Source organism: Acyrthosiphon pisum, chromosome X, assembly GCF_005508785.2.
Source record: "Acyrthosiphon pisum isolate AL4f chromosome X, pea_aphid_22Mar2018_4r6ur, whole genome shotgun sequence".
Classification (NCBI taxonomy): Eukaryota; Metazoa; Arthropoda; class Insecta; order Hemiptera; family Aphididae; genus Acyrthosiphon; species Acyrthosiphon pisum.
In genome coordinates this window covers 61,572,071-61,598,975 of record NC_042493.1, presented here as the reverse complement: position 1 = coordinate 61,598,975, position 26,905 = coordinate 61,572,071, and the positions used below count along the sequence as shown (strand labels likewise).

The following is a 26,905-nucleotide window of genomic DNA, read 5'->3' as shown; positions in this document are numbered from 1 at the left end:
TTTCATCGTCAAAAAGTGTCTCAAATCGAGCGCGCTAGATTTGATTACAGACAGACAAACAGACGTGAAAGCGAAATTAAGAAAAGTGTGTAAAAATGGAATATTCGATTTTTACAAATATAAACAAGTTAGAAAAGCTCACTCTGAAAGCGTGCTAATTTCTTGGTTTTCCAACCCAATTTCATTTTTAATACAACATAATTAATTAAAATGTAATATGAAATTGTACAAAAATTAAGGACAGTAAAAAAAATAACTTAATATCGACAATTGTAACTATGTGCTGGTAACTAACAGACGGACGGATGGACGGGCGGACACCACGGGGGATATAAGGCGTTCTAAACATATGTTTAGAAACCAAAAAAAATACAAACCTTTAGTATGGGCAACAACACTCAATACAGCTAGTTATATATTATATATTATATATCGGTAGATGAACCAAACGGGTTTTGCAAACAACTTCCCGTAAGTCCAAAGTATAATCTGGTGACATCTGTATTTTGTGCTTTGTAGTAGGTTTTTTTTTAATCGGAATTTCATAGAAAAATCATCGCTTTAATGGTATAGTAAAAGTCATTTTGATAATACACTTCTGGTCTATTTGATCTCGTTGCATTGTAGGTTAGGTGCAGGTACAATTACTCGTGTTCATTGTTATTATTTTTAAGACTATTTTCAAAGAAAAAATTCTTTGAACGAAAAACTACTCTTTCTGATGTCGCCAGATATTTATTTTTTTTTTGTTGTTACCTTTATGAAATGTTTGTTATGTGCACATTGCAAGTTTCAGGATAGCGTAACTGGTAGAGAGTTTGGATCTGATCAAAAAAACCGAAGTTATACCTCTCACATATTGCTAAAAGTTGAAAATATCGTTTTGAACGAGTCGCTTTTGAAATTGATCAAGAAACTCTGTTTTCTCAGCTCACTTACTTTTTGTTACATACTAATGATTTAAGATAATAATTTATCAACCCGATGAGGTTATTGTTTTATAGTGTTATTGTTTTCGATACTTTCAATTTATTCTGATTTTGTTATTCTTCGATATCACGGAAAGTTCGACAGTCGATAGCGGAAAATTGGAGACGCAACAATAACAATTTCTAGCAGACAATTGATAGTCAATCACAAACATATTGTATACCATTTACTGTGCACTACGAACTCGGGTGGTCACCCATCCTAGAACTAGTGGTAGTGGCCGTTGCTTACTCTCGATCACGTAGCGTGATTGATTTTAGCCACTGCGCCACGCCGAGCCACTATGTAGTTTTAAATACAAGGAAAGTTGTAATTGTAAAAAAAATATGACAATATTACGTTTTTATTATATAATAATATGTTTAGTAAATACGAACCTTTATCGTAGACTATATTATGTTATATTACTTTTGATTTGCAATATAAACGCAATAATCACAGTTAAAAGAATTTTTAAGACACAACCACATTAAGAGATTTGATCAAATTATAGTTAAGAAAATCGAAATCGAATAATAAAATGTTTAGGTTTTATTTTATATGCATCTGACATAACTACTATGTCCTAATACCTATTGACTAAGTATAACTACCATATTATTCAATATTATAGAATGGAAATCTAAAAATTTCGTTCAGTATATTCGTCTGGTATAATATACATTACTAATTTATTTATTATTTATGTAATATTACAAATACTTATATATTTCATACAATATTATAAAAGCATAATATTAGAAGTATAATTTAATTATTTGATTAAATATTAATACTTATCAGTTATTAACAAAAAACTTGATATACTTTAAGATAATTGAATAAGTATTTGACCTAACCAGCGATTTAGAATGATAATACTTTATAGTAAAATGTTGTTTCAAACAGTGAACATTTTTAGAATACGAAATCCAAATATAATGAATTAAAATAAGAGCATACAACATCAAAATCACAAATTATTTTAATAATATGACTAAATCATACACTATGAATTTTGTACAAGCATTTTCCATTCCAATTTTTAGTTATTAGAGACCTAAATTTACTCGTTTAATCGAACATAAATAATATTGTTTTATCGATAAAATGTATGACATATTTTCACATTTTACAATAATTATCGTATACATAATAGCTAGTTAATACCCATACAATTCCTCAGATGAAAGTGTCAAAATTGAGTGAATCTTTTCTCTAGACTACAATTTATAAAAATTAACGACAACCAAAAAGGTATGCTTGTAATACAACGAAAATGTATAGATCGCGTGTACTACTATTAAAACATAAAAAAATATAATAAAAAAATATTTGCCAAATTAGTATACCTCGTAGGTATTATGTGTTGAGGTACACGTTCTCGGTGTTTCTCTCAACTCTAAGTTAAGTAATTTCAGGATATTTTGTTTTGAAAACATTAAAAATGTTAAATTATGGGTTTTATGTTATTTTCTGCGCTCTAAAGTAGTAAAAATTTAAAATTACTACTTGTATTTTTATTATTTTTGTCTTGTTATTTTATTGTCAGAGATTCTTTTTTTTTATTTTTAATTAATCCCGTCTTTATATTTTGAAGTTTAACTGTAAGAAACTAGTAAATAATAAAGAAATATTATTTTAATCAAAACTTTGTTATAATAATTATTACACCTATATAATATTATGTTAATAATATAAAATTGTATATGTATATAATATAAAAAGAATCAATAGTTTAAAACTATTTCGTTTTAAGTTTAACAGTTAATTATAAGTGACCTTTAAATGGTTATTTAAATTTAATAGCTTAAAATGAAATGGTTTTCTGAAAAAAATATTTACCGAAAAAATTAACAGATAAATTTTAAAACATAATAAAACGATATTTATTGTTTACATTTTAAAACCTTTGTAATTGTTCTATTTACTGTAATTAACGAATATGATACTGACAAATATACAGGGTGATGGATCAAGCATGCTCGTCCCCATTTTTTAAAATTTAATAATGAACTTATTAAAATTCTGATTTTTAAAACTTATGAATATACTTTAAGCCCATGTTTTCATATTTTTCGTATTTTTTTCCACTAAAGTAGTGTGTAAATGAGTTTTCCTTCAAATCAACATTGCAGTGCTTTTTCTACAGACAGTAGTCCTATTTTTGGATTATTTCAAACGACTGAGTTATTCCGAATGGATCTTAGCCACCGTAATTTTTATAGCTTTTTCCAGGTGCTGGAATGGTCGCAGGTTTTCCAGTTATCTGCTAAGAGCTATCGACCACGTCATTGACGCACATTTTAAATATGTTAATTGTCATTGTAGATATTGTTTTCTCTCAGATCTTGTCTTATGTCAGCACTTAGCACACTATCGATTAGTATTGGTTCTTCTATTATTTGTTTCCATAACCTAACATAATAAATAATTATATAGTCTCTTAAATCTTAATCTAGTATTTCGAGGATTTATTGATAAACCATGAGTTTTATATTTTTCTACGCAATCAGCTCCAGCCAGAGGGATCGGGTTTCCTTTTTTTACTGCACTGCTTTAATCTAAGTCTTATTTGCGATCAACTAGCCTCGTTGTAAGTCGGCTGTAGAGATGCACACTTATTGAATTAATTGGACTAAAAGTTTTCAAATAAAAAAAGGTGGGTAAGTGGATGTCGCTCTGCTGTACAGTAGGTTACAAGTGGGTCACTGTATATAGGATAGTATTAAATTTGAATTCAATGATATAATATCACTGTATAAGAAAAACGATTCTGAGCGGAGACGGTTTGTCAGTCTAGGTATTAGACATACCTATTATAGGTATACTTATCTATAGTATTAAAAAAAAATTGACCTATAATAGGTATCAATAATAAATTCCAAATTAATCATATCACAATATCCATTAGGTAACGCGTTATAAAATTTTTTGTAAACATTTTTTTTTTTGATAAAGATAGACAATATTATGTGGAATCTTGTATTACATTTTCAAATCTTAGATTTAAAAAAAAAAAATTTTACGAATTATTAACTAAAAATAATTTGCTAATTTTCGTGATTTTTACATTTTTTGTCAATTTTTGAACTTTAAATCCTAATAAAAAAAACTGTGGCTAAGGATTTTTAATATTTTTTAAATATCATTGTAACAATATAGTAGGAGCCTTGTATTAAATTTTCAAGTATTTTTACTCAACAAATAAAGGTTTATTGACATTCATAGAAAAAAAAACTAATTAAATTGGAAACTGAAATTGTCCGTAAACAGCTCAAAACAAATCAAAATATTTTTAAAATTTTAGCATGCATATAAAATGGAAATATAAACAAGTAATCAAAATTTCATGTATCTACAGTCATTCGTTTTAAAGTTACACCAAAAACCAAAATCGATTTTCTCGAAAACAGATTTTGCGTAAAATTTCCCGTTTTTCCTTAATTTTTCTTTTGTTTTTCACGGCGCTTTTGAAAACTATTGGAAAAATTTTACTTTTGACCTCCCAAAGTACCAACTAGATTCACTTTCCTATCAGAAAAGATACTGTTAAAGAAAATCCAAGCACTTTTACTGTCCTAAAAGGTGATGACAGACACAAAAAAATAAAATAAAATAAAAAAAAAACACACATCATTGTAAAATCAATACATTCATCGTTCCACTCAGAATCTAAAAAAATATATACCTCATTTTTAACTGAGTTAATTTTTTCTAATTTTTATATGTAAAATTTTTATTCGTCATGTTATACATATCTTAACATGAATAAGCTACAAGTTAAATAGTTAACTAATCAACCTCCGACTAGTAATGTTCCTCCAATTATATTATTTTGTAGCACATCATAAATAATAATAATAGGTATAGTATTGTTCTCTATAATTTCATGGTTTTAGAAATAAACTTTATTGTTCTATGTTATCATCTTGAACCAAATCTTCAGCTCTTTTCATGTGTACACTATATTAATCTACGTCTTATCCATATTCAATTAACCTCGTTGCATAAGTGTCAGTAAAGATACTTCAGAATGTCCTTCAGCATGAACTGAAAATCTTTAATCGAGAAAAAAAATTTAACTTATTTTTCACCGAGCTAAGTTTTTTTAATTTGTCTATTAAATTTGTTATAATATAAGCTACAAATCGTGTTCCTCCTTAGATCATTATTTTGCAGTACATATTAATATTATAGTCTATCGTTTTCCAGGATTTCGTGGTTTTAGAAATAAGCTACGTGTCTCTCATTTCTACGCGATCAGCTCAATTTATTTCTTCACTCCTTTAGTACTTTAATCCACGTCTTGTCCACGTTCAGGTAATCTTATTAGTCATTCGTCAGTGTAAAGATGATATGCACGCTTATTTACTTGTAAGCGAATTTACATACGCAACGGCCAATAATAATGTACCTGCCGGACGTCCCGAAGTATAATATTTAAATTTAAATCGTTTCCTGCACAGACGACGACGCACGTACTTACGATTTACGAGTATATATGTGTAGCGATAATAGTGTTATTTTTATGTTTGTCATGTGCGGATGATATCATATTATACGATAAGTGCGGTTTCCGTCCGTCCTTCCGCCGGGAGTTTGGTCGCTTTCAGACAATATTTATCGTACGTGATTTATAATATTTTGCTTGACGATTTCAACCATTGCGAGATGATCATCTCCGGCAAATCTATAATAATGATTCAAAAATCGGCTATCGGAACAAGGACTAGAAGACTCCTAGGAGACCATATTTCACTACCATATTTTTATACTAGACGAATTTTTCCATAGTATTATTGACTTTGATAATTTTGATTTGTTGGGTTTTTATTATTATTAAATCATTTACAAAATTTAAATTGTATTCGAGTTGGATAAAATCAGCGTTGATCAAAATGTATAAATTTGTATTTCCAATAAACCTCGAACCGAATCTGCGAAAATCAAGATGGGGGATGGTGAGGGTGCACTACAATAAATTCAAGTCTGGAGTATATTACAGAATTATAGAGGAAATATAATAGGTGAAATAGAAGTTTTGTAGTTATTCCCTTCGATTAAAATTCGATATCGCTTACGCAGCATAGGGCCAAGTCCGTAACGATATTACAAGAGCCGTTCTTGAAAATCTAAGTTATAATAATAATAATAAAAACAAAAAAATCAAAGAACCCCTCCTCCCCACCTCACTTTCAACTCAAGAGATTTTTCGGGTATGGCTAGAGTGGTGTTTGCTCGCCGTTACTCACGTATCGCTTTTGTGTTTCTAGTAAGACTGGGCACGAGCGCGTACACGATGAATACTTAAAACGGTCGCACCCCTCCACCCCAATAGGTTCCTCCGCCACGTTTTCCGAACGTCCCACGAGAAAACGCGATTTCGGACAGGACCATAAAGCCAGACGATTTTTTTTCTCATCGTTTCGTTTGTTTCTTTTATTGAATACTTTTCGTGTCTTCCCACGGCGTCTTTATACCTACGGTTTTCCCGGCCGGTAAAATGCACCTCGCGTTTCAAAACACCTGACTAGACCGTAATCTGCGATTACTCACGTATTACATAATAATAATATTTGTGTAAACGCGCTGCAATAATATTCCCAGCAACACGCCATATTGTAATATTATTATGCATATAGATGCGATCTAACGTGGGGCTGTTACCGTATCGATAAAGTTCCAAGGTGGTTGGCAAATAAAACAACAACAACTCATTACGCCTCTTTAAATTTGACAGAATCACTTAGACAAAGCATAAAATAATAATATACACTGTTTTTTGTCCTATTTTTTATTACGTGAAAATCGTAATGGTCGATGATGGTCATTTAATACGGTTTTTTTCCAGCTCGATATGAGCGCGCGCGCTGACTCGTTTACACACAAATGTAAACAAAACACCGACAAATGTGAAAACAAAACGGTCGTCTAATCGTCTGTTTTAACACAATTGATTTCGGCCGAGTTGTGGTGAATGAAAAAAAGTAATAAACAGTGGGCTCAGAACCAATAGAAACGCTAAATCCTTTTTTTTTATTTCCATTATATTTTGATACACCCACGTTTATTGATTAATGCTATTTTATCCGAGCTATTATGACCAACCATATGTAGCCCCATTAATTTAAATCCAGAGTTAAAATGTGCTAAATCAATACAATCTATACATTTTTTATTTAATATAGGAAATAACATATTTTATTTTTTAACTATAGTGTTACGACTTAAATGCTTTATAATGAACAAATATATTTTATGATCTTCAAAAAGTAGTAAGTACTATCTCGTATTAGTTATATCAATCACAAAATAATAATATGGTGATACTATATGAATAATAAAAACATTTTTCTGTGGTTAAGAGGTGGGGGTACTGTGGGTGTACTACAGTGGATAATTTGAAGCTCATTTAAGAGGATGACGAACTTGTATCATGCAGTAAATAAAACTCCTATAAGTACATATCTTTTTACGTTCAAACCAACGTGTTTTCTAATTTTTAAATAATTTCTGGACTTCTGGACCCCCTCCAAGTCTTGGGTACAAATTATTCTAGAATTCTCATGACTTGGCAGTGGATGAATAAAAGTTTTGAATAGTAGTCTATAATAGTCTATATATCACTTCCCGAAAATTATCTTTGTGTAGCCGTGTAGGTACCTTCACAATTAATAATTTGACCAAGTTATGCAAGGTAATTTGTAAGTAGTAAGCAGTACAAATAAATATTTAAATAAACATATGGACATTATAGTCATCATAGTTTGATGTAAACATTTTATTATTTAAATTTAATGTTTGGCATTGACGAGGTATTCAAAATATATCAATACCTACAAAGACCACAATATAATTTACTAACACGGCGTAATCTATAGGCAAAATAGATACATTGATACATATCGGTTTAGTTAGTATTTTTTTATTTATTATATTATTATAATATTATAATGTATTTATTAGTTGTCAAAATACACGTCCATAAGAAAACCTATTTTACGACTTATTAAGGAAAGCTAAACACATTATATGAGAATATGATCTTTATTATGTTAACACTAATCTATTTTAATAATTATTCCATAGTCTTATTGTTATAATTTTTTGTTTATATCCATTTTGATAAGACGAATCTATTTTTCGTGCCTTCATTTTTCCCGTCGCATTCAGATGATAAAAAAAATATGTTTTCAAAAAAAATGTACACTTTAAGACTCCTCTCGAAATGTTTTTTGAAAAAGTCCCATTACAATATTATTACGTGGCCAAACTACGCCAACAGTCATTTTCCGTCGAATTTGACGATACTAATTGTAATAATAATTATTTGTCATTGCTCTCAAATCTATTGCGTGAATAATACAAACCGCGTAACACTATATAGCCGGAACGAGCTGCAGAGTGAACCGCAAAAATATTCGACCACACCCGGCCGTGTTTTTTCGTACTGTTAATTATTTTATTAGTTTCAACGACCAATCGTAATACTATATTTTTGTATTTTTTACACACTATAAAAATAACAACGAAAAAAATAAATGAATAACATGTTCGTTTGAATTAACTTTTATATTGATCGCACAACGCTGTTTTATTGTTGTTGTTCTGACACATACACACACACACACACACACAAGCGCGCTGCGTGAATTAATTTCATAACGTTTAATTTCAATAGGTAGGGTAGGCATTCAGATTATACTTTTCTATTGTTCTTACACAATATTTTACCTGCGCATTATAAAATACGTTCATTTCACGTACCCCAGTACAACAATACCATACAATATTATTATATAGGGATGGGAACAGCAGTTATTATCGACAACGAATTAATGCAAAACAAATAGTATTATTTGTGTGCCCTTCGGGGGAGGGGGAGGGGTCACGATTTGTTCCGATATAAAATATTTTACGTAAACGTGAATAACTCATGAAATATCAAATCGTCCGTCACATGACTGCCAAATCATTATTTAGTCGTGAGGGGAGGGGGTAGTTTAAAAGTAAATTTCTTAGACAATGGATAAATAAAAATTGGGAAAAATTGTAATTTTAGCTATAAACACTATAATCAGTTTATGACAATTTTTATTTTGTTATTAATTGGTTATACATATTTCTGAAATTAATAACCATAGATATCACTGAATGTTTTTATAAGAATTTCATTTTAATGTAAACAGTAACTTTTGACTCTTTTTAAGCTATAATAGTTTATGATTTTTCTTTTCTATAAATGTCGATTAAAAATTTACTAACAGTTAAACATCTTGAACATTTAATACAACGTTTAAAATTTGACTGTTTTTTCCTCTTAAGTTTTTTTTAAAGATATTTAGAAATTCTGAATTATATAGACAGCTTTTTTTTATTGAAAGTTATGTTGTGATAAAAATATACATTTGAACAAAAAATAACGGATAGGTATTTTGTCATAATTAAAGCTATATTAAGGAACTTCAACATTTTCACCACTACGTTTATTATTATTTATTGTAATATTTTATTGCACATAGTGTAATTTTAAAAATATTTTGAGCAATTAAAAGCTATTTATACAAACGGTTTTGGTTTGGGTTCCTATACGACTTTACTGTTACATGAAACTTATAAAAGCTGAATAATGATATCCACACTTTTTGATAATTATTTAGAACTGAGTCTTCGTTTAACAATCAGTGACTTTCCCCAGATTATTATCAACTGAACAGTGACCAATAATTAGGCAATGATGCGTATCATGTTAGTTATATAGACTTAAAAATAATTTTTTTTACGTGAGTTGATCCTTAAAGTGAAAATATATTAAAATTAGAACCTGATAAAAAAAAAATTGGCCACCCTTGATGTATACAAACTATAGGTACTATTCATAAATACATATTTGTATAGGTCCTAAATTGGAACACATATTTTGTGCAGGCTATATTTCATTGGAATTATTTATAACTTATAGTACCTAAGTATAACATTTTGTTTTATATAGAGATATACCTAATATACTGTCGTTGTTAAGAAACAATAGATTGGCCCATTAAGAAACTTATAAATGGAAACATGTGAAATACTAAATGGTCTGTTTTATCGTTCACAACAAGTTGTTTTTTTTTTTTCTTTCAAATTGAATTAATTCTAGCAACGTAATATTTCGCTATTTTTTCCTTCGTCGGCTAATAATATATATATAGTTATGGAAAACGTATCTGTTGAATTAATAAACTCGCATAGTATACAGATGAGCACTCGCATAATGTGCATTAAGCTTATTGTTGATTTTAGATTTAACTTTATAAATAATTTCGTTCTTAAGTTCTGAAACTTAAAAACTTAATGTGTTTGTAAAACATTGTTTCTACAAAATTAATAACTTCAAAGTTGAAATATTATTATCCTTTTAAATCCACACAAACATAATATACATATTATATATTAAACACTGCACATACAAACGCAATTCTGTTAAAACTTTCAGCTTCGACGTCATACCATACTCGTGTGGCAGCATATACATCATGGGAAATTCGGTGTCTCAAGTGCTCAGAACTTAAAGCTATAAATTAAATAATTGCCGTGCTTAATGGGCTATATAACATTGTCATTTCCACTGAGCAGTTCACAATACAATACCACTATTATGGTAGCCTGCAAGTTCCTTATAGGACGTATAGGTACCAACACGTACTTAAAACTTCAGTCAACGCATTCATATTTTGTAATAACATGCGGTCCGTTCGATGGATGGATAGGATTACAAATCATCGTGTATTTATCCAAAGTAGATACCCATGTAATACCTGTAAAAATACTTAAAATACTTAACATTCATTAGTTTTTATCAACAAGTAACTAAAAAGTTCTTATAAACTAGAAGTCAAGTATCGAGATAGCATTTTTTGCTATGACTAACGCATTCATATTTTTTAATAACAAGGTATGTTCGATTTTTAATGGACGAGTATGATTACAAAACATCATGTATTAATTTAAAGTACCCATAAATAATAATATGATCCCTGTAAAAATACGTAAAACACTTTAGTTTTTATCAATAAGTATTAAAAAGTTCTTATAAACTAATACCTAGTCAAGAATCAAGATAACGTTTTTTGCTACTCTGAAAATGATTATCGCACACGCACATCACTATTGAATTTTGATTTATTTTTTTTACTCGTCGTAAAATAATAAATGAAGTGTTCATTTAAAAAAAAAAAAATACTATATATTTAATATGGGATTTTTGTAAAAATACAACGTTGTCAGATTAAAAGCGTTCATAAAACGATATTGATTAACTGCAATAATAAAACAATTATTATTGTATATCTAATCAGAATTTGAAAATACGTATTTTTCTCTAAAGGTTCAGTTACAAATCTAACCTTGAAATTTGAGTTTGTTTCAGGGACTGGAACTTTTTGAATTTATTGGTATCGGAACCGATACTGGTTCTCCAAAAATGAAATAACTGTTCCGGTTCGGTTATGGTTTTTGATAAAAAAAAATAAAGGTATTTGTTCCAAATAATTTCGATAACGGTTCCAGATAATTTAGATACCGAAAAGTATAATAATTTTAAATACATATCCCGAATGTGGGCTTAATAAATTAATAGTATGAGAAATATTAGAAAACTCATATAATCATACATAGTTTTTATACAAAACCATTAAATTATGATGAATAAAAATATTTTATTTTTGAACCTAAAAGAACCTATTTAGTTTAAGAATTCCGGTTCGGTTCCAGTACTTGATTTATTAAAAAATAGGTTTCGGTTCCGGTTCTGGTTCTTAATAAAGGTTCTGGTTATAGAACAAGTTTTTTTAGGTTTGGTTCCAGTCCCTGTTTTGTATTATCTTTGATAAATATTAGAGCCACGGGAGTTAATTACATTATACTCAGTCAGTACTTGATGGGCCACAACAGACAGCTTAAAGAGTACTTATACCTACCTTGCATCTGTCCCGTAGGCCGTAGGCCGTAGTCAAGTTTCTTTTTTAAGAGAAGCGTTTTAATATTGTATTTAAACATAACTCGTGGGGGGGATTTATACACACACACACACACACACACACACACACACACACACTTTATTTTATAGTCATAAATCTTCATATTTATTTGATACCAAAAATTAAATAGAACTATTTATAGGACCAACATATTCTGACAACATATTTAAATATTTTATAAAAGCCTGAAGCATATAATACACATATTTTTTGCATGAATACGATTAATGGGTGGGGGAGGATAACAACCAAAACACCTTCCTGGCCGTGTCATTTTTTTTCGGATTCTGATTTATATAGGAGGTGCAATGTGGAAATCTATTGAATATCAGTTCAATAATTGATGTAATATTATTTTATCGAATCGTGGTATAAATAACTTAAAACAAGTGTATTGATATTGAGTCGCATTTACTTTTTTGTACGTAAATACTATACGGAAGTATCATATTATATCAACTACGCTAAAATATAATGTAATTCATAATGTAATGACATTTTTTGAATACACTGACACGTACCTACCTTCTCGAATTTGAAATTTAATATTTTGATTAAAAATACAGAGCGATTGAGATGATTGGTACAATACGCGCATTTCGATTATTAAATTACAATTGTAATGCTGAAACAACAAGTAATATACAATTTACATGGGGAAAACTATAATATATTGATAGCAGACCACTGTCTGCAGCAGTGTCTTTTGCTTAATTATATCGGGACAAGGCTAATCAAAGACGATATATTATATAGACATAAAAATCGTAATGGTTGTCGAGTGCCAGGATGAACTGGACGGGTTATATTTATACAGTTTTCAGAACAATAATGTTATGATTTATGCCGTCAACTACAACGAAATGATTTTACAATAATGTGTGTGTGTTTTGTTTAGAAACACTTTTTATAGTAGAAAAGAATATACTCTGATCATAAAATTTGTTGGAGGTTTCTGGTAGAAAATTGGATCCATTTTTTCTCTTTTAAAGGTCAAAATTGAAAATTTTCAGTACTTTTTAAAATAATTGGGATAAAAAAAGACATTTTGTTAAAATTTTAATATTGTTATTAAAATAATAAATTGTTTAGTAACCATTTGGTTACCAAAATAACTTAGAACAACTTACTTCAGAATCTTTTTCGTATACAAGGATATAATAATATATATCATTGAATTCAAAATTCAAAATTCAAATTTAATAAATCCATTACAGGACCCACCAGACCAGAGCGGTTTCCACTTGACTACCTTTTTTTTTTTTTTTAAATCATAAAGGTTGCCGAGTGGTAAGTTTAACAAAACGAGTATGCTTGCGGTGTTCATATTGACAGCTACGACGATTTATCGTAATGCATCGGATATGGGGACTGCGTAAAAGTCATTTAAATCGTAATTTCGTCAAACCATAATATAATGTGATCGCGTCGAGGTGCAGTGTCTATGCACTGCACCATCAGATTTTTAATATAGTGTGTCGGGTTTCAAAAACGTACATCCCAAAAGATAATCGATTCCGACCGTGACATAATGATAATAATACCAAATATAATACGGTATCGGACGTCGCGTTAGTTAGTCGATATATTTATTTATGTAATTTTATTTTTCGGTCAAATAAAATCGACCGATGGCGAGCCGGAAGTGGTTATATGCAGGAGGGCGGCGTTGGTCGGCGGCGCGGAAGGGCCCGACGATTTAAAGCGTTATTTCCGGTTCGGCGGTTTTAACGTGTCCCGTCCGTGCAAATTTGCCGCCCGGAGCACAGTCCCTCCTCCCATCCGCCAAGCAGATAACCCTTCTCCTCATCCTCGTCGCCGCCGCCGCCGTCGTCGTCGTCGTTGCCGTCCGATATATCCCGTCACCCGCAGGTACACGTGAAATCGAAAACGCACAATCCATGTTATAACACCTAATTCTATAGCTTTAGGTACACTAGTATAGTACATAATATATTATTTTCTAAACTTTTACATATTTATATTATATTATATAATATCTCGGAGAAGTGAATCGTACGCATGGCCAACCAATTGCGACGACGAGAAATTATACGATCTGGACAGCGATGATCGGTAGAACATAATAATAGAACGTAGTAATCATATATAATTTAACGAGTTGAGTATATTATAATCTTATAATATGTAATACTTATATTATCATTGTAGGATCCGAGAAAGATGACACTAAATATTATTTTATTTATAATATGTAATAAGTACGGGCTGTAAGGGTAGCTCATAACGGTTAAAATTACAAAATATCAATGACAAATAAACTTAACTGAAATATCGAGTGTGGGGGGGGGGGGGGTGGACGGCTAAGCCTTCCCTAATCGTTGTATATGCCCCACAAAAATCCTAAAGATTTTACACCACATTCAAATATTATATGAATAATACATTAATGTTTATATATTTTAAATAAAAGATTAATCTGCCTCCTCAAATCTCAAACACTATTGCGCCTATACACTTTTACGCTTATCTTTATATATCGCGGGACGTGATATCATATGCCTGGCACATAGAATGCGATTTAGTGCAATTATACTCTCCACACCATGATCGATGGAATATAATATTATATTGTAATGATAATTATTGAAATTACTGAGTACAATATGATCATATTATAATATATTATATAAAATATTTATACTCATAGATCGGTCCTGTGAATTCGAATTAGATCCGTGAAAAACGGCACTGGTGGTAGTATATAATCGGTGATTATTAATCACTAACTGTATACTATTTAATATTTTTAACGGTCACAATTTCAAATATCAATGATGAACACACTAAAATATATAAAACATTATCATTAATAAAACATACCAGATTTTTTTACAAAAGTATATAACCGAAATAGTTAGTGAATTTTTCATTTTTTAAGGACCGAAATCGAAACCGTAAAAATCATCAAGGTGCCATCCCTGGTTTAAACCATATTTTATTGTACGCATATTGCAAATAATTGGGAATAAAAAGTTTCGACAGAATTCAGGAAATCTTTACACATGAATAAACAATAGAATTATAATGAATCGCGAACGAATTTATAAAATATTTTTTGAAAAAAATACTGTTAATTTTTTTATTTCAGGTTAATTCTATAACATATTACTCAGAGTAAATTATAGCAATAATATATTATAGGAAATATTTACATAATTATTATGCGTGTATATTATAACATGGTATATATTTTTATATATTGATCGATATGTGTATCGTCATATTCTCATCGAGGTAATTAATTAATTAACTTATTTACTGATTGATTTTTTTTCAATTTTCATGTCTATTATTGATATAATTAAATATATTAATATCTATTATCTATTTATGTTTAACATTACAGATAATTATAGCGATAAATAGTTATTTAGTTGAATTTTTTTTTTATTTAGCCCATATTTATCACAATTTAGTATTTATACGTGCATATTTTTTAAGAGCATATTTGATGATTTGTTAGTGCATTAAAGTAATTTCTCTACTATATTTAATATAACATGTATTTGGGTATTATGCTTTTGAGAACGAAAACAGTTTACCAATTCTATAGTCTATGTATTCACAATCCCAAATTCCCAAATGCACTATAACAATAGTATAATACTGTATTATTTTAATTGTTCCTACACAGAACATTTTCATTTTCCACCCCGATAATCACATTGTGTTTGACGTCAAAATTAGTACTCTGTTGAAAAAAAAACCGATTATTACAATTATTTCAATCAAAATTTACCACCGTGGTGTCACATTTCAGATAAATGTCACGGTCTCTGACACACTCAAGGATTTACAACATGTTTTGATCGTCCTGATCCCGACGAAAGGTTTCTAATCAACGAAAGCATAATATCAATGCAACGTGCTCAAAGATTTATCATGTGGCTTCATTTTGTTGGAAAATAGGAATGTAGGCCAGAACGTGACAATTTTTAAAACATTTAACATTACTAATTGTATTTATTGTCAACTTACTTATGTCGATTTAGGATAATATTTTGTTGGTAAAGTAATTGCCCCAAAACTTAATTCGTTAAATAGAATTTGTTTAAAACTACCTACTGAATTAAAAAAGTATTTGTTCTAATAAATATCGTCTAGAATATTTTCCATAAAATTTCATTTATGCGAAAAATTCGTATAATATGATGCCACCAATATTATACTACAAATTTATTACGATTCCAAAGTAATACGATTCATTAAAAATACAGTTTAAATAGTATGTCGTGTTTCCGATTAGATATTTTCTACAAAAATATTGATCCAAACGATTAATTTTCCAAAATTGTTTGATCAGTTTATTTTTGTAAAAATATTTATTTGAATCCGTATTTTTAAAGACAAACATACATTACATTATAACATAATTCGTTGTTGTGGCTGTAATTTAGACATATTATAGTAAACAATATTATTTTTCGGAAAGAGAACTTTTTTGGTGGAAAATGATTTTGTCGGCTATGCATATAATTTGATTACATCATTTTCCCAAAATATTTATGTCTGAAATTCTGTGTTAATACTATTCCGAGAAAATCGAATCCAAAATGATATTTTCGAACGCATATGTATATTTGAGTGTGAATACTTTTCAAATGATAATGTTTTCCAAAATACCACTTTTTGACAAATTATTTTCCAACAAAATATACACCCAAATTTATCCAATCTCGGGCGTACGGATCTCTTACGATGGGCAAAAGTAAGTTGTACAATTTGTGTTCGTTTAGATCCGTATTAATGCGGAAATCTGTTGGAAACATATACTGTGGTAACTGAATTTTGATTGAATCGTATTCAATTTGTAGTATAATATGATGCCACCAACGAATTCTTTTCATAAATGTAATTTTATCGAAAATATTCTAAACAAGTTCATTAAAACAAATACTTTTTTAGCTCAGTAGTTTTAAATAAATGTTTTTTAACGAATTAAGTTTTGGAGCAATTACTTTGCCAACAAAATATTATCCTAAATCGACATAAGTAAGTTGTTAAATATTACATTGGACTCGTAATCAATTAAAAATAGATTATTGTTGAAACGTAATTTTATGGATAATGTTCTATTTGAAACATAATTTGTTGTTGGAACTGTGATAGATACCTATAGTAAACAATATTTTTTCGAAATCGCATTTGCTCAGAAACTTTTGTTCGTCGAAAATGTTTCGTCGGCAATGCATATTATTGGATTAAGAAATTTTCCAACAAAATACGTTTCCAAATAACTCTTTAGATATGCGATTCCAAAATTATATTTTTCAACGGTTGGATTTCCAAACGAATACATTTTTTAGTACCTAAATACTTTTCAAAGAAAATATGTTTTCCGAATTTCTACGGCGGTCTAAACAATTATTAATATTTTCCAACAATAAACAGTTCTCCAACGAGTTCATAAATTCTTGTTTGCGGTTTAACGACTACTTCTCGCCTCGATACGACAATATTGCAAAGTTCAGCTCTTCGCTAACAGAATCGTACGATTTAATAATAATATGATAATAGTAATAAAAGCATCCAAACGGCCGGGCCGAGCGATTTTTCACCGTTTATTGTTACAACATGACAAACTGCAAAACATTATTCCGCCGTCGCGGATGCGCGTGATGAATATTATAATAATTTATTATGATATGATAAAGTATACGCGTTTCGCTGTTGGCTTTATTTTTCGTGACCGATTCGATTACATAATGCGCAAAGGCGGGCGAGTTAATGAAAATAATTAACTCGAGTTAAGTAGATAGTTAAGTCAAGGTAACCATGCACACGATCGTTAGCCAAACACGATCTCTTATCAAGCGAAGCATAAAAAAAAATATTATAATTATATTATTACCGTCTATATATTATAGTATGAGACTATCTGTTATTTAAAACCGTGTATGGGTAAGTACAGTATAACTGATGATCCATAAAAACCAAACATTTGGAAAACATTTTTAATTTCAACTCGATGGATTCGTTTTGAATCAACTACATAAAGCTATGTTATTTCAAGTTCTTTAGTTCATTAGAAAACTAAATTAATATAGTTAACCCTTAACTAATAGCAAACTATTACAATTATATTAATTTTAAAGTAGATATATTTAGGCTGAAATCAAATAAGTTATCAAATAAATGTTTGGACTTGAAATTTCAAAGAAATAAATTGTATCTTGAAAGATACATTCTGCCAATTACCGATATTTTAAAATGTTATTTAAGAAAATATATATTAACTTTACTTAAAATTCTCAACTGGTTAGTATTAGTTAATTAGCCCACCTTTGACTATACGAATTTTGCTGATGCAATATTGTCGTAATCAGTATAATATTATAATGTCGTCCGATGAATATATACCACACGGTAAACTCTTGTCATAATATATGATTACAATAATAATAATAATAATATTGATATAAATAATATTGTATATCAATAATAATAATAATAATAATAATATTTATAGTCACTGCAGTACCTGTAATAGTAACGAAAGTACGACGATTCCATGCGATCTCTGTACCGCGTCCGAGTAGTTGGCAAACAGCTGCGAGTTGAAACTGAATATCTGAAGCTGCAAGAAAAAAAAATTGAAATAATATTTGTACAAAATATACGATCGCGATAATAATATTATTATATCGTACAATGTATAATATTATGTTATATAAGAATGGCAATGGCTATAACAATAACATTGCGTCGACGACGGACGGAATCGATTCCAATACCACCGTTCTTCGAATCGTTAAACTTTATTATACCGCGCCCAATTTAGTGTCCTATCAAAAAGTATTAAATAAATCACGAAAGTTTTCTTCGCGCCGAAAATTTTCACGAACGGTTTTCGCGTGCCGTGAAATTAAAAAAAAAAGTTCAGGAACCACCCCGCTCTATGTATATATGTACAACGCTTTGAGCTCGAGCTGAAAAGCACACGATCGCGGGCTTTGCGACGTTTACGACCGAGTTAAGCACAAAACACGCGTTTGTCGTGAAAGAAATTGGTGAGATTGCAACTTGGAAGTCACGAAGGTGTGGAATCGTCGCAGACCAGACGGATTATAAAAGTACAATTATAGTAATGATATGATGTTATGATGGTCGTTTCGATTCCCAAGTCTAACGTTGGGATATTTTCGTACCACGGAAATCCGGTCGATGTGGCGTTAAAAATAACATTTCGGTGATAATATGGTACAGGTAAATAAGATGAGAGTACGTCATAACTTTAGTGTATTTATTATTGTAGTTGTTATAATTGAGTACCTTAAATTAATAGTATGCGGTCACTAATTCGCCTCTACCGTATAAGACTGCTGTTGACACGAATGGTCTGTTAGAATTGTATTAATATTTTAAAATACAAAATCACATTTTATCGATGGTATAATATTATCTAAAATAGGTACGTCATAATCTCAATTAAATTGTTGTTATAGTTGTTATATTTGTCACCGGAGTACCTTAAATTAATATGACGTTACTAATCAACTGTCACTGTGTCACTGACCACTAAATCTAAAACGATAGTTGAACGATCATTACTCGAACACCGGGATACAACTGTATTGTTATTAATTATTATACATAAATCAAAATTAACTCAATCAAACATTATTATGTCTTTTTATATGATAATAATATTGAATATACGCGTATATCTTCAATTTGTAATTAAAAATGAATTTTTTTCAAATTTTAATTTCCGACAGGATTCAAATATTTGGTTAATGCGCAGCTCGAAAATTGATAAAATAATCAAAATTGTATAGTGCGGTGACGATAATATTACAAACATTATGGTTACCTATACGTTGATGTTTTAATATTGTATTGTACCTACCCACATCATGTTTTTGAAACTTGATATTGGTGGTATTATAATATGATGTGATTTCAGTCAGCGGAGAGAGGATTTTGTTTCCAAATCGGCAAATGCAGATTCCACAATCTCAATATTCTAGATAGAAAAAAGGGTCATCTCTATATTATACAGTTTTTCATTTAAAGATGTTGGAACGTTGTTACGTGTTGGAAGTCACGTGGAATCTCGTGGATTGACTTTCGAAGGAAAAACGTGTGGCGTGTAATATTATCGTTGTACGATTACCACAACGGACTTGATAAATTTCTTACTATGCAGTTTTGTGCATTATCTGGCTAACAATCTTTATCTTATCATAGTATTATGTACTCAAGATAATTGTTGTGACAAAATTTATAATTATATTATTATAAATTTTTTTGAGGTGGACAGGAGGTGTTTTTCATTTTTATAAGCTATAGCTTTATTATTCGATTTCATTTTTGTGTTCTATTAGTTGTTTTATGTATATTATTCATTGCGTTTGTTTTACAATAGTTACGTTATGATATAATATTTTTCGTTCTCGTTGTAAACACCGAATGATAGTCGTATTTATTTTATAAAACACGTAATTTTACGATTGTCATATTTGAACTCATATATTTTATCTAGATTAATTTGGTTATATTTTATATACTACCCAGATAAATATTTGAAAATTCATTTAATTTATATCTAGATCAAATTTAAATAAACTATCTGTCATAATATTATTATTTAATTGCATTACTGCTTATATTTTTACAACACTGCCACCATGATAATACATTACATGTTTCAAACATGAATATATACAATACATGTCACGTTCACGTCAAATCAATAGAATAGTTACCTACCTACTTGAATTAAATGTTTTAAACGAAAAACGAACGTCGAATGTCTGATAAGTTGAATGGTGAGCAACATTTGTTATTTGATAGCGTAGGTAGTTATAATTTATTGGCTGCTTTGAGCAAAGAGTTTTATAACACTTATAAGTACCATCAGATTTTCAGCCAGCGTGTTGGTATTACAGCCTCAGTGTAAACATAATGTTATAATATTATATATCGTAAAGCGTATTTGAAATATAAATCTAATTATCCTGTTAGCGTGTATACATTGTACCTATATTATACACGCTTATACAGATCATAACAAAAATACCTGACCAAATGAAATGAATTTTGTTCCATAATAAATTAATATTTTATTTCTTATAATATCATTTATAACCGCTTTCGTTACACGTATAGTATAACATTTTTAATTTACTGAAAATAAACTAATTTATAGAAAAACTTTGATTATGAAAATATTTATTTGAGGCATGTTGTTTATTTTTCACATTTTTTTGAAATCTCATTATTTTTGTTAAGTCAAGTTGATCCAACCATTAAAAAAAAATTGAAAAACAAAAAGTATTAACTTTTGAAAAATATTTTATGAGAATTTTTATTTATAGGTAGACACTTATTAAAATCTAAAAATCTAAATATTTTTAAAAAAAGTTATAACTTTTCAAATTAACGAGTTTTAGGTAATTAAAATAATTTTGATATTTTCAAAAATCATAAAAAAATAATCTAAATGACTTAAGCAAATATTCTACACTTAAAATATTTCTTTAAACTTAATTTAAAAATTGGTAATTCTTTGACATTCATTTAGATTCTTCAAAAAAAAAAAGATTATACGTGTAGTGCAAAATTCAATAAATTTTATTATAATATATAAAAAAAAAATTAAATGTTAAATTAATATCAATATTATTACTATTGGAACAAAAGTTATTTAATTTGTGACATCTTTTTGTTATACCGTATAAATGCTGAATGTAACAATTTATAGCACCTATGTAGGTCAGGTTAGGTTAAGTTAGGTTAACCTATGAAATGTATTTTGTTTTTGAACAGCACGCTTTCATTTCCCCATACCCGGGAAAGTGAATCACTGTGTTTCATCGGCGATGCTTTTAAAAAATTAAAATTTACGATTCAATAGGGACATATTAATATTACACTAAAAAGTCTTTGATCGTCAATTTGTGGATCATTCAAAAATGTTTACCTCTTACAAAATGTATACTGAATTAATTTTCATGTTATTATATTAAAACACAATTCGGTAAAATTATTGATATTTTTTTTAGCTTTTATAATACCTATTAATTTATATTATAATATGTATTATTTTTTTATAATCAACCAAAAAAATCATCGCTCCGTTCAGCCACTATGAAGCGTCAAAATCACTTACAAGTGTAACGCTTTCCTTTCATATTTTTCCCAACTAATATGAAAAGTACTAAAAAATTATACTCCTGTCTCTATCGATGTACCGACTACATCCAATTTTCTACCGGAAACTACCCTTATATGTTGTTGAACCAAGCATATTTCTCTCATAAAAATGTGTACACAAACAAAAATAATAAACTCACAAAGTAATATTAATAAATACAAAATTGATAAAAATCGTTTTAAGATCAATATATATTGGTCGCTCATCCACTGAGGATTTATAAAAACTGCAGTTTAAAACTCAACAATTTTGTGTACGTTAATGAATAATATTATTATGTGTGAGACCCAAATCGATGGTCAGAGACCGTGTGATGAATTCTGACGGAATGCTACATGGTAAATATAGATTTTTTAACGAGTATGGCTAACCAAATATGGTGTGATTGCCATCATGGTAGATAAACGCGAAAACGTGCTCGTAAATTTAATGTTGATTATACCTCTGCCGGAAACGAATAACCGTTGATCGAATGTTCGAAGCCGATTTCGTCCTGCTGACTTTAGTGTATGTGTTTCTGGTAAAATATTTTAATGTATTTTTTTTTTGTCTACATTTATACCAATTTTATAATTTTTGTGACAAGATTTTAAATTTTAATATCATATTATACAAATTTTTTCCAATGAGGAATTGATTATTTTTCTAAGCTAGCTTTTCATTTTCATGTTCTGTAAATATATTTTATTAGGTGTGTTCTACTATAGTTGTTTCCTAGTATAATGTTGATCATTCTCGCTATAAACACCGATGGATAATCGTGTTTAAACAAACATACAGTCCTGTAAAGTATTTAAGTAAAAGTATTTGAGTAAAAGTATTGGATAACTTTTTAAATACTTCCAGCATGAAGTATTTTGAATGGTATTTTAATACTTTTTTTTGTATTAAATACTTTTTGGTATTGAATACTTTGGTTTTTTATTTCGAACATTTTATTTTTATTCGAAATAATTGGTTGGAAAAATATTTTTGTCAACTACAATAATAGAATAATAGTTTTATTTAATATTCTGTATGTCTGTGTTAGCCGAAGCCCAGAGGCTTGTGAAAACCAGATTTCTAAAAAAAGTTATTGAATTTTGAATAACCATATTCCCTTTAAAACTATTAGATAACTATTAGATTACCTACTACCTATGTGTTTATATTACGATGATTAGAAACCCACTTTAAAAACCAAAAGTATTTGAGTAGTATCTTAAATACTTTAAAAAAAATGTATTTTAGTATTTACTCAAGTACTTTTTAAAAGTATTCTTTACAGGACTGCAAACATATATAAATATACGAGTGTCAACGTTTAAAGCTATTTATTATTGTATAATATAGGTATAAGTGTTTTCATTTATCAATAAGGCTCGTTTTTTGAAGTAAATGCTTTTTTTTGATTGGAGTGTGGTAAAAACATAATTCTTATGTTATATAAATACGTTTTGAGTCGTTCTGATTCTGATGAAGTAAACTTTATTTTGATTTTTATCCCATTAGGTTCTTTTTTCTTAATTTATAGATAATTTTCATGAAAATTGAACATATTTCTATGCATATTATACTATGACTATATGACTATTGCTAGCAATTATACAAGCAGTGAAAAAACAGTAATACATATTGATACTCTATCGTTATAATGCTAAAATTGTAGTTTTATCAGAATAACCGTATTTAAAGTTTTATTTACGACTTAAGAAAAAGGAAAATGATCTGAATTATTTCTGCGTATTTTTATAGCGCGTTAAAATACTTAAGTTTATCAATAAATAATAATCAGTGAGGTATAGTGTTCTATAAAACGTAATCTTCAAGATGCCAATACTTGAAAGTTGACATTTTAAAAAATGGTAAGAGAATTCGGTGAAATTGTGTTTATGACTGACGGAAATATTATATATGTAATTTCTTTTTTAATATTTAATTGAATATGTAATTTAAATTTGTTTTTTTAGAATTGAATTTAATAAACGACTTTTTGGCTACTTAAAATGCTATTTTATGGATTTATTTCGCTACAAAATCCAAGGCTTACTTATCAGTCGTATCTAGATTAATTTTCTAATTTTCTAAACGTTATCTATACCTCTGCCGGAAACGAATAACCGTTGATCGAGTGTTCGGAACCCATTTCGTCTTGCTGACCGTAGTGTATATGTATCTCGTACACCTGATATTTGTACGACAGCGGTCCTCCGGTTATGTTTATGTGATTTTTAGTTCCATTCTCTAGATAGAACATAACGCTGTGACCGGTGTTGCATATCATACCGTCCACCTGTAAACATAAAAAATGATATGATAAATAATAGTTTTAGAACACGTGATAATATATGGAACCATATAATCTATCTAACTAATAAAAATCAATATTTGATAGTGTAAAGCACACCGGTCAATTTATGTAAAGAACCTGATTTATTCATTCGCTAGTAATGCATGGAAATGCTTTTAAATTGTAATCAATTGCAGGACAACTATTGAAACACGCTTAATAATTACAAAGGTTGAAAAAATATGTAGGTATGAATAAAAATTCACTCAAAATAGTCAAAGGCTGATTACATTTTGCCAATATGAATGTCATACCTACTATATAGAACAATACGACGCATAATACTTTTATTAGTTTATCACCAATTAGTATTTATCGAGAATACTATTGCGACCTGATGGTGCAAAGATTATATTTATATTTCGTAACTCGCAACAACACACATTAGGTATACCTATGACACAGGGTATAACGAAATTAGTCCACATCGAGAAGGCTGGAGATCATTTTTTTTGAATTTCGATTAAACTGCGTAAATGGTCTGCATATCACTAGGTTGTAAAAATATTACCATTCGATATTTTTTTTGTTTAAATGTCAAAGTACTAAAAATTTAAAAGCATTTCAGTAGGTATAAGTACCTATGCAGTGCTATGTTGGTCCTTAACGTCAAATCATTTTGAAATGTATCGTATCGAATGAATTATGAGATATAGGTAGGGTTTTAAATGATTGATTGTCTCATACAATGAAATAAAATGCATTATTTTTCTAGATTTAAAGTTTGTTTGGTATTTTTGTAATTATAATGTCAACAAATTAATAACTATTTATATTTATATGGATATATATCTAAATAGAACCCTTGAAAACTTTTCCGCTTATACGGAAAAGTTACAAAAGTGTCACTTAAGCTAAATGGACTTTTTTGCAATGAGTCATAAACTGTAATTGCAGTAATATTTGCAAAAAATGAGCATAAAAAGCTTTGTTAAAATGTATACACGAAATGGTTTATTATGACGTGTAATATTGATGAATCTCTAACACCACCGTGGTTGTAGAATATAATATTAGATATATGAGAATAATTGTTGAACTGCAAAGTTAAATTATAACAAAATCATCAGTCAACAATGCCTAAGTATTTATTTTATAGTTTTTTGTTTTATATACTCAAATGTTGTCTCTGTATTTTTTACTATTTTTACTTAAATTATTATCACTTGTCTATTAGTTTTCATATTGTGCCAATTCATATGTAATGTTTTTCTTTCTTTGTTAAAGGGCTTTGGCCCGTTGATTTTATATAAATAAATAAATAACTATACCTAAATTCGGTGGACTCGGGGTCACGTCGACGCATTTAATGAAGTGAAAAAAAATTATCATTGATCAACCACATGTTTTGAGTGTAACATTGTAGCCATTATAAAAAATAATAATAGCATGTATATTAAATCGGTGATAAAACAGGATTATCATTTAGGGTTAATGACTTAAGAATGTGCTAGGGGCTCGTCGGTGATAGATTTACTGAAATACACTTTTCAACAAAAAACTAACATCCATTTATTGTCCATTACGGCGCAGTGTTTTTCAACCTGGGGGTCCCCAAATTATTTTTTAGAGTCGTGTATAAATTACAATTTAACGTTTAATACGTTTTTTTAATTAAAAATGATATTAATATTATATGTATTTTATTTTGTGTACAATTTACAGTAAGTACTTTTACTATTGGTTTATAATAAAAATCTATATTATATGTAAGTATATAAAAAAATATATGTAGGGAGGTCAATAAAAAATTAAAATTCACTGTACTGTACGATACAGATTAAAGAAACTTGAAGTATTGTTTTATAGTTTTAAGCATGAATCAATAACTATCAATTAATATTCTAATTATTTACAACCAAATATCATAGGATTGTACTGTAACATTGTTTGCATACAGCACATAGCCTAAATGTATAAAAATGCAATATTAAATGTTGGCAAACTCAAAAATTATTGCCAAATTTGAACACCACAAAATTGTACCTATCTATCTTTTTTTCTTTGTACAAAATATGTTAACGAAACGACCAAGTTTACTTGGGTGATAAATTATTAGGGTTTTTTTTAAATTTATTTTACACTTGATTTAAAAGACATTATTACAATTTACAATATGTTCAATATCTTTGTGTTCCCTTTATAGCTTATACAAGATTATATTATTATTGTATTTAAAAGCCAAACTGGCTTAATAATAATAATAAATTGTATTTTTTGTTGAATGTTACTACACACAAGGTTATTTGTTGACACAAGAAAATAATATCTACAAGTTTAAAATATTTCTCGAGTTTTTTTTCAAACTTTCCTGAAATCTATCTGCAGCTGTATTATGGTCTAAAAGTGTTTCTTCGGTCACCGTTCTGTTGCTAAACTATTACTGCAATTTAAGTAAAC

The 26,905-nt window shown here is 28.9% G+C and overlaps 1 protein-coding gene across 1 annotated transcript in view; it reads right to left on the bottom strand.

Annotated features, from left to right (window-relative positions):
* Nucleotides 1-26,905, bottom strand: part of LOC100167576 (carbonic anhydrase-related protein 10) — a 267,663-nt gene that overhangs the window by 42,570 nt on the left and 198,188 nt on the right. The window contains exons 5-6 of the mRNA XM_029487972.1: nt 24,257-24,448; nt 18,499-18,594 (exon numbers count right to left, since the gene is read on the bottom strand). Of these exons, the coding sequence (XP_029343832.1) occupies nt 18,499-18,594; nt 24,257-24,448 (288 nt within the window). The remainder of the gene's footprint in view (nt 1-18,498; nt 18,595-24,256; nt 24,449-26,905) is intronic.